This window comes from Macaca fascicularis, chromosome 5, assembly GCF_037993035.2.
Source record: "Macaca fascicularis isolate 582-1 chromosome 5, T2T-MFA8v1.1".
NCBI lineage: Eukaryota > Metazoa > Chordata > Mammalia > Primates > Cercopithecidae > Macaca > Macaca fascicularis.
The window spans coordinates 118,025,854-118,035,941 of NC_088379.1; the positions used below are offsets into that span (position 1 = coordinate 118,025,854).

The 10,088-nt window shown below is 49.8% G+C and overlaps 1 protein-coding gene and 1 long non-coding RNA gene across 2 annotated transcripts; one reads left to right on the forward strand and one right to left on the reverse strand.

Moving 5' to 3' along the window:
• Positions 1 to 4,030: 4,030 nt before the first annotated feature.
• NEUROG2 (neurogenin 2) lies at positions 4,031 to 7,084 on the reverse strand. Its single transcript, XM_045392777.3, has 2 exons — positions 6,344 to 7,084; positions 4,031 to 5,994 (listed from the first exon to the last, which is right to left on the reverse strand). Exon 2 carries the CDS (start codon positions 5,991 to 5,993, stop codon positions 5,175 to 5,177), a length of 819 nt encoding a protein of 272 aa, XP_045248712.2. The 5' UTR covers position 5,994; positions 6,344 to 7,084; the 3' UTR covers positions 4,031 to 5,174.
• Positions 5,893 to 9,686, forward strand: LOC135970979 (uncharacterized). The gene is made up of 2 exons (XR_010586956.2): positions 5,893 to 6,579; positions 8,318 to 9,686. It is a non-coding gene; the product is annotated as an uncharacterized lncRNA (long non-coding RNA).
• Positions 9,687 to 10,088: the final 402 nt, after the last annotated feature.

The following is a 10,088-nucleotide window of genomic DNA, read 5'->3' on the forward strand; positions in this document are numbered from 1 at the left end:
TCCCGGGAGACCGAGCATCTCTCACGCGGTTGACACCTCTACAGGCTGGAGCGCGAAGCCGGCGCCTGCCCGGGTGATCAGGAAGGCCTGGCCTTTCATGCGGTGTTCTCAGTCAGTAATCCAAGTTGGCATTTCCCCCTTCGCGCTCTGAGCAGCTGGAGAAGCAGAGAATGCGAGCGAAAGCAGACAGAACCACCCCTATCTCCCCTCCCCCGACCCTGGCACCGAGAGGGGGAAAAAAGTCATTTGTTGTAACGCACACACCATCAGGATTGTTTCCCACTCCATCCTCCCGACTCACGCCACCTTGCAGGGAAATAATAGGTCCGGCCACACTGGCTTTCGCGTTCTGCTTTCCGGATGACTGAATTTCTTTGCTCGCCTCTCCTGTCGGGGACCATCTGAAACTGCCTCCAAGCTGCGTTCCCAGGGAACCCCCCAACCCCCACTCATTTCACTCGGGGACTAAAGAGCGACTCACTTCAACGTCCTCCGTAAAATGAACCCCATCTCGGCTGGAAAAATCAAACTGGGGAAGGAAAAACGCGTGGGGGGCGAGGAGAACCGCTCCTGCAGACCTGGCCCCTCCTTGGCCCAGGGGGACCCCTGCCGGTGCCCACTCTGAGCCACGTGGGGCGGCCCCAAGGAAGATGCACCATCCCCCAAACCAAGCGCTTTGGAAAAGAAACTGCAGAGAACAAGAACAATAAGAAGCACGGAGGGCGGGGGTGGGGGGGGGGTGTCTGTGGGGTGATGAGAAAGCTGGCCTTTCATCCCTCCTTTTTTGGACATTCCTTAAGTTTAATCATTAAAGTGGTCCTTAAAAAAGAAGCCAGCAGCTTAACGCTGCTATTTCTGACAATCTGCCCCACACACTGTCAGCGAAGTGAAAGATCTGAATCTAGCTTTGTTGCTTCGCTACCAATAGCAGACTTGGGGAGACCAAACCTCCGATTTCTGGCCACATCAAAGCACTGATTATGCAAATTCCCATTTTTTTAAAGAATAAAAGAAAATGGAGGGGGAATTATTTATCACACAATGAACCCCCTGTCAGGGCAGGAAACAATAGATCAGACCAGATAGCCCTTCTAGCCCCAGGCTGGGGGAGCGAGAAAGGGGGGGTATTGGAGTCCTCACGTTTTATTGGTCTAACCTAATTTCACTAATTCTCTTTTCACACATTTATTTTGCGGATTCGGAGGCCAGGACTTTCACGCTCCCGGGAGCGCCCTGCATTGGCGCGATTCAAGAGCTGCCCACTTTATTTAATTAATACATTCAAAGCTCGCTTGGGAGCCCGAGGGGGCTCGGGGGAGACCAAGGCTGGCGGTGAGGAGGAGGCGCTTTTAACCGGTTCCAGGTGTCGGTGCCCAGAAGTCACAACCGGCCCAAGGGTGTGCAGTGCAGGGGGGTGTACCCAGCGGGTGGGAAAGCCGCAGCTCTCAGCCTCGCCCTCAAGCCAAGCCCTTTAGCAGCCTGTGACCCAGACTGGCGGGTAGGCGGCTGAAGCCGGCCTTGGGCCTAAAAGCCCTTCCTGGGCCATAGGACTAGGCTTTGGGAAGTGCCGAATGGGCCCTTCCTCCCCACCCCCCGGCCAAAGCCGCCCAGGGCCTTCGCCTCAGCTGGGACACCTGGGGAGCCCACCCAGTTCTGGTCCAGGTGCTGCGGGCCCGGGAAGCCTCAGCCCCTCCTCCTGCCTCCAGCTGAGCCTAGGTCCGGCTCCTGTGGCAGTCCCAGCGGTTGGCAGTCCGCCTCCCTACCTTTTTTTCTCCTTCTTGGCGCTCAGATGGATGTATTTAAAATCTAGTGGAGGCAAAATGAGCTGTAACAAGGCCTAAGCACTTTAGAACAAATAAATACAGCCAATCCCAGAACTCTGGCCGCGCTAAAGCGACGCTCCAATGAGAACAGCACCCACCTTCGCGCCTCTCCGCACTTAGGAACGCGCCGCATCGCACTAACTGGCGTTGGAAAGATCTAGCAACACTGGGAGTCTGTGACTGTCACCGAAAGAAAATCTCCACAGCGTTGGTTGAAGTGTCTCTCGTCAGAGCCACCAGAAATAAAATGGCGTGGCTCCGAGGCCTGCAGACCTACTTGGTGCACACAGATGCAGCTCATCACAGTGCGGTCACAGTGTCGGGAGGGAAATGAATCAAATGGAAAAACGACCTTGTTGCCTCCTGCAGAAGCAGCGGCTTCGACCCTCTAATTGTACTCATTCCTACTAGGAAGGGAAAAGAACGGCTGGGCCTCAGGCCACAGGCCGTGAAGGTTGCAACGGGTTAGGGGAGAGAATCTCGGTGCCGAGGCAGTCAGTACATCATTCTTACCCGCTTAAGATGATTAGACGCCATAAAAAATAATTGCACCAATTTAGTGTAAAATAGGTGTGTTCTAGACGGGGAAGGGAAAGCCTGAGTGTGAATTGCAAATGGTAGATGAAAGCCCTGGCATTTAGGATGTGTCTGCTTGTGTGTACATGGAGACCTCCAAGCTCCAGCTTTGAGAAGTTGAACAAGACTCTGGACTTGGAAGAAGTGTCTAGAGTCGGCTAGGTCAAGAGTGAAGTCTGTATTAGTTGTATGAGCCTTGCTCAGAGCTAGGATTATTGAATCATCTATCCATCCCTGCCTCTCCAACTGAGCCATTAGGGTCATCTTTTTATGGGATGGCTTCATCAATTGAGAAGGTTTCCCATAGTCGCAGGAGTAGCTGCATCTGAGATTTTGTCATGAACTATTTCTTTGGCAAGTTTCCAAAGGAAGCACCATGTGTCGTTAAATGTATCACCAGAAGATGCATTCTTCAGCACCAAAACTGATGTTTTCAAACTATCATATTACAGTTCCTTTGCTTGCTGGCTTGGCTTTTTAAACACTAGAAACATAAATGTGAATATAAGAGAAATGTCACTTTCTCCCTACGTCAGACATTCAAAGAGCAGCTAAGAGTAACACAATCTTTAAATTAAAAGGGATTTACCAAAAGGTCTCTCATGCTTGGCTATAAAATTGAAACCAAAACCCTGAGTTAGTTCTGCCTTTGATTAAAATGGAGTTATTAGAGAGGAGTAGTTTCAGATAGACACCTCAGGAGAAATTATTATTGCATTGTGCAGAAGAGTGGAGTATATAGCCCAAATCAGATGCAGGTAAGACATTCGTGGGGAGGGGGATGCTGTGAACAACCAAGATTTATTGTGATCTTTTTTAGCTTGTGTTATCATAGACACTCTTCCCCAAGGGGATTAAACCTAGAATGTGGTCAACCTTCATTTGGTCATTTTTGACCCAAAGCCAATCAAAGATCATTCATTTCTGCTTTGGAGATTGAGATGCAAGTTAAACCATTTTTGCTTTCTCTTTGAAGAAGTTTTGACTATGTAATAACTTTAACAAATATTGGAAAGTGGAGCTATTTCTTTATATGTTTTCAATTCCAGTTCATTCTAAATGTCTGCTTTATTCTGGGAGCCTGCTTTTAAAAGCAACTAACTTGTTAAAATGCCTAATAGGAAATCTTCTAATAATGAATTTATACATACTGTTACATCACAGATGTTAGAGCTGGAAAGGCAGCACCCTTGGAGGTCACGTCCCATCCCTTCAGTTTACAGATGAGAAATGAAGCCAAACAAATTGTACAAAAACCAAATTTCCACACACTCCACCAAGAAATTTCAACTTCACTTTTTTTCAAATCAAGGTTTTCGGAACTTTGGAGCTTATCATGACTTAATTATCATTTAAATTCTTCTCCCCTTTTTTGCTTGTTTGCTCAGAAATTTATTTCTTAAAAATAAATTGTGTGCTTGTCTTAAAAATAGAGTTACACTCATTTCAATATTAGTGTCTCAAATATGATTCAGCTTTTTGTGATTTCTTAATGAAATTCTACACAAAGCATTGCCAAAAAATACAAGTACTACATTCAATTTGACATGGGGAGAATTTCAAAAACACACAACTCATTCGGCATCCAACAATCACATAAGCAAGAAAAAGTTAGAATACAACACACAAACTTATGAAAATTAGATACTTTATTTATAGTTTAATCACAAGAACAACTTTCTTGTTCTTCAATACGTAAATACATACTAGAATAAACTCTGTAGAATATACAAAAAAATACATATTTTCCCATGAAAAATTTCTTTATAATAAATAGAAGGGAACACGTGTGTGGCTGATCCGGATAATGCTCCGTGTCTGCTTAGGTTTTCAGACTGTTGATTTATTTTTAATCTCTCGAAAGAATGGGGGAGTTCCTTCTTCCCTAAAAGGTCGAGATAAATAATGCATGAAGCAATCCTCCCTCCTGATTTTTCCCTTTTCCTCCACATTTTTCCTTTTGATAGAGAGTTCAGCCTAAATTTCCACGCTTGCATTCAATCATTACAAAGCCTACAAATTATACAATGACTTCTAACCTGCCCCTCTAACAAAACAAGTTTTTTCCCCCTTATAAATCATAAGAGACAGATGGCAAAATAGGGAAGAAAAAGGAAAGAGAAGGACGGGACAATAGGCATTGTGACGAATCTGGGAAACAGAACAAAGTGCACATCAGAGAGGGAAAGTTTGGTTTGACAGGTGAAATTCCCACAGCCTGCAGACAGCAATGGGAATAAAGCAGATGCCAGCCATTGCAAATCTGTGGATAATATTATTACCAGTAAAATCATTCAGATGCTAAGATACATTTCTTTCTACTCGACATTAACATCTCTATGTAGAAGCAAAGGTGAAGAGATCACAGGAACCAGTTGCATTCTCCCTGTGAGATTCACACGAACTGCACCAAGTCCTCCGGCGTTACAGAGAAAGGGGAGGAGCGTCAGTCCGCTCTGCAAACTGTTTAGATATGCCACCATCATCTCTTCCCAGCGTCTTTTTCGTCTCAAGAAGCGCCCCCAAAACGCCACCCTTGGCTTTGACAATAAGCTCCATCACACCTTCAATAAATCAGAGCCCGTCTGAATGAAGGATACACAAAGCCAAGAAATGCAAGAAACAACCGGGGAATCAGAACGGCTACACCTGCCCTGTGAAGTGAGAAGGTTTCCAGGGCATAGAAGGGAGGGGGCAGGGTAAGGGAGGAGGGCTTGACTGGGGACAGGAAAGGGAACCCACTAAGGCCTGACGTGGGTAACAGAAACGGCAGCTCTAGATACAATCCCTGGCTATGGGGAGGTGAGGTGCATAGCGGTGCTTGTCGGGAGGTGGGGGCTGCCAATAGTCCATGTCTGACCCGGCCGGGCTGGCGGGCGATAAAGTGCAGCTGTAGGGGGAGGTGGAGTTGGAGGACGCGGAGGAGGACGGCGCGGGGCTGTTGGTGCAACTCCACGTGGAGGCGGGCGAGGGGCTGTCTCCGCTGCTGCTCAGGGTGGCGCTGGCGCCTCCCGGGCTCAGCAACACTGCCTCGGAGAAGAGCGCCCCCGGCAGGCCTCCGCCGCCGCCCCCGCAGTGATCCGCCAGGCGCAGGGTCTCGGTGAGCGCCCAGATGTAGTTGTGGGCGAAGCGCAGGGTCTCGATCTTGGTGAGCTTGGCGTCCTCTGGGAACGTGGGGAGCACCTCGCGCAGCGCGTCCAGTGCCGCGTTGAGGTTGTGCATGCGGTTTCGCTCGCGGTTGTTGGCCTTCAGTCTACGGGTCTTCTTGATGCGCTGCACCGTCTCCGCGGTCTTGGCGCCTCGGGAGATGGCCCGCGCCCGAGAGGGGCGCCGTTTGCAATCGTGCACCAGACCCAGCAGCCGTGCGGGCCGGCAGCCCTCCGCACCCGCAGCCTCGCCGCCCCGCACCCCCTGCCCGGCCTCAGCCCCGCGCTGCCGACGCGCCCCGCCTGTCGCGCCCGGCTCCTCCTCCTCTTCTTCGTCGGCGCTGGATGACAGCGGGGTCAGGGCCGCCAAGGCGGGGGAGGCCGAACCGAGCAGCACCAACACGTCCTCTTCCTCCTTCAACTCCAAGGTCTCGGATTTGACGAACATCCTACCAAAGAGAGAGGGGAAGGAGAAAAAGGCAGTGAGGCGTAAGGAAAGAAACAGAGGCGCGATCTTCGTGTCACAGGGGCGTGCTCGGGCGCGCACCCGAGAAGACCAGCTCCGAATGGCGCGGTAAAGAAACCCGGGCCAAGGTCAGGAGCGCCGCTAGCTCTCGCTGTGATCCTGCAGCCAGTCAGCCAGGTCCTGCCCTCCGCGGGCCGACTTGCGTTCCCGCCGAGAAGGGACTGCGGCCTCCGCGACAAAGATTCTGCGCGGACCAGAGGGCGTGCGGGTGTGGTTGGACCGAGTGCTGGGAAGCCACCTGCGAAGTTGGAAGCCGTGGCTCGAATACTTACTTAGTTGGCTCTAACTGTGCCTCAGCGTTGCTGTGACTTTGGCGTGTGCCGGGAATCTTAGTGCAGCCGCGAGCGCAGCGCCGCGTCCTTCGCCGGGGGTGAAAGCTGCAAGCCTGGCGCTACTGTGGCGCAGCTCCGCGGGGGACCTCTGCGACCGGCGAGTTTGCCAAGAGCCCCGGCGGCGGCGGCGGCGGCGGCGGCGGCGGCCCGCCCGGGTCTTGTGTGTTGTGGTGGTGGTGCGTGTCTGTCTGTCAGTCAGTCCCTGGCCGTGCGGCTCCTGGCACGCGACTCCCAGGCACTCCAGTTAAAGCGAAGCTGCTTGTGGTTCAGTGGCTGCGTGTCTGGCACACGACTCTCCTTAAAACCCCTTATATACCACCAAGAAAACAATCAGATCTGCCCCGGGCTCCCCCTTCCCCGCCACCGCCTCCTCCTCCTGTCAGTCCTGCCCCCCTTCTCCCCCGCTTTTCCCTCCCCTGGCTTATTCTTTTCATTGCATTATCATCATTCATTTCTTTCTCTTTCTTCACTGCGTTTCCCCCTCCCTTGGCCCTGCCATCCATCCTCCTCCTCCCACCACCCCCGCCTCTCTTTTCCCCCTTTATCTAATCAGCATAAAATGGTTCTAAAGCTCCTGTTGGAGTTCCAGGCTGCGGCCGGAGCTGGCGAAGCCGCAGCGGCCGCAGAGGCTCAAGCTGCGGCTGTTGTCGCCGCCGCTGTCCATTGTGATTGGTGGCTCGCGCTCGGCTGGAGCGTGCCGCTAATTTATTAATGAATGGAGGTCGCGAGGCGCAGCTGGCCAATCAGGGCGCCCCGGACTCCGGGAGGCCTGCGAGCCACGCGCACCGGAGCCCGCTCCCTTTCAGCGGCTCATTAGGGGCCCGAGCGCTGGGGGCGGATGGGGGGACCCGTGCTACCGCCCCCGCCTTCGTCCTCGCTGCAGCCGAGGCTCCCCCCGCCCGGCGCGCGCGCAGGCACAGCACCCGGCGCTGCCGGCCCTCCTAGCTCCTGGGTGATGGGAACTAGGAATTAGTTAATGGGGGTCAGAATCCCGGGGAAAGCAGTTAGCCCTGTGGTGCTGCCGGGCGTCTCTTGGCAAAGCCTCTTAGGGGCTGTATCAAATAGTAAACGATTTTTAAAAGGATTCATTTGGTTAGGAGAGGAGAAGGGCGTGGATGGCGAGCTGTGGACGCCTCGTGGACAAGTGTGTTTGGGGTCCGTCGAAACTGGCGTGGGAGAGTGAAGGGAGAGGACACTGGGGATTCAAACAGGCGTCTCCTGGGAGGGGAGGTCGGATAGTGTAGCAGTTGATGAGCTTTTAGGGATGTGAGAATAAAACCACTCACTTGTTAGAGCTGAAAGGATCCCCCTCGTTTTACATACGGCAAACTGAGGCTCCGGGCACTGATACAGGTTTTGCGGGGGTTTACCCAGTTTATAGCCTGGAGGGACAGCAAGGAGGCTTCCCGCGTGGGTGGCAGCGAACCGAGCTGGAGGAGCGGCAGAGCTGCTGCTCCTGCAAGCAAATGCGCTGCGCTGACATTTCCGTGACCTCTGCTCCGCGCTGGGGGGCGTTGTAGGGACAAGGGGCCCATCTTCCCAATTCTTCTGTTTTTCAATAAGAAAAAAGAGCTGAAGGGCGACTGGACCTCGGAGGAAACTTGTTCTGAATTGCTCGTCAGCCCTCCCCACTTTCCCCACGTTCATGCCCACCCTTTTGTCCACGTGGGGATGGATCCGGACTTCAGTAGACTGGAGTGGGGTCCCTTGAGATCCCCTTTGCAAATTAACTTTAGGCAAGGCACAGTTGGAGTGTTAGGAGTGGAAGAGTAGAAGAGAAAGAGAATACTGTCTTCTGGTTTCTGTCTCCCTCGGTTTGTAGGACTTAGAAACAAACTGTATTCCAAAGATGGGGTGGTTAAATTGGCTGTTAGTATTTTGGCATGGCTTTAATTTGTTTAATGTTTTCTTCAGGGAGATAACAAGGAGGACTGGAAGGCACAAAGTAAAGAAAGTGAAAATTAGAAACCTGTGAAAAGGAGCATTACCCATTGCAGTTCTTTAACCTTCCGGCTTCCCTCTATCTTGGAATTATTTGAAAACTATCATGATTTCCACTTTGCTCTTTGATGTTTGTGTTTTCACGTTCTCCCTTTTTAAAGCAAATTCCCAAAATACAAAAGCATCATTTGCCAGTTTCCGCCTCAATTATTTTAGAACAGCTTAATTTCACGTGTTAGAAGTGCAGAAATGAAAAGAAAAGGGAGACACTTTCAGTGTTTCTAGCACACAGCACCTGCGTCTCACACATCTTTGGGTTTCTGTCTCTGTATCATGAACCTTCAGAATCAGAACTTCATAAAAAGTTTGACCAAGCACAAATTGTGCTAGAAGTGCTTTCCTTTGTTGCTGTACACATGAACATTAATTTATAGGCAATTATCACTGATAGCAAACAAGCAAATACTCTTCTCATAGTCCCCCTAAAAGAAAACCTGCCAAGGGTGTGGACTTGTCTAGCCCAGTAGGGACCGAAGGAACACGTGGGAGCAGACACAGAATTTTTGTTTGTTTGTAAATTTGAATAAAATTAAAGGACAAGAAAGCTAGGTTCTGAGGAAATGATCAAAGACTTTTAAAAACAAATACCAATGAATGATAGGAGGAACCTTGGTTTTTCAGTCTTTAGATACCTATATCGCTTCACAGGAGTTGCAAAGAAATACAAGCCAAAATAGATTAATGTAATGAAAACAAAGGAAGATTTATTTTAGTGTCAGTGGAGATACCTGTCTTTGGACAGTTTGCTTTAAACTTTTGGTTTAGCTAGGGAGTGCTAGGTTGATTTAATGATAAAATACATTTGGGGGAAGAACAGAATTGGAATCTAGTTAAGTAGAGACTTAAAGGGAAACTTGGTGAGCCTCGTATAACCCCAAATAACAATGAGATCAAGCTGGGTCTGATGCTTAGTGCCAGTGAAACACACAATGGATTTCTTTAGTTGATTGTTAACAGTATTTGAACATCTGACTCTCCAGTTTTTATATTCTCCCAGGATTTTATGTTTTTATGACTCACTGAAAGGGTACATGTTTTCCTTTGACAAAATCCAAATCTTCTATACTGTCTGTGAGTGATAAGTTAATAATGCATATTTAAGTATATCCTATACAGATGCTTAGTAATGGTAAAATTGTATTAAGGTAAACTGCACGCTTCATATTCTGGAAGTTTCCTGCAAAAGGAAAAACCATTCCAACGATGGCAAGAAACTTAGGATTGTGTACATATTCAAACATTGCTATAAATCAATTTCTAATCATTAAATGTAAAAACATCATCGGGTTTATAGAATTTTATTTTTTTAAACGAGGGCTTCTTTAGGCATATGCAGTGATGTATGTCCAATTACTATAAAAAAAAATACATCTGTAAATGAGAACACGTAGGCACAGGGAGGGGAACATCACATACGAGACCTGGTGGGGGGTGGGGCTGGGGGGGCGAGGGGAGGGAGAGCATTAGGACCAATACCTAATGCATGCGGGGACTTAAAACCTAGATTATAGGCCGGGCGCGGTGGCTCACGCCTGTAATCCTAGCACTTTAGGAGGCCGAGGCGGGTGGATTACGAGGTCAGGAGATCGAGACCATCCTGGCTATCACAGTGAAACCCTGTCTTACTAAAGAACACAAAAAATTAGCCGGGCGTAGTGGCGAGCGCCTATAGTCCCAGCTACTG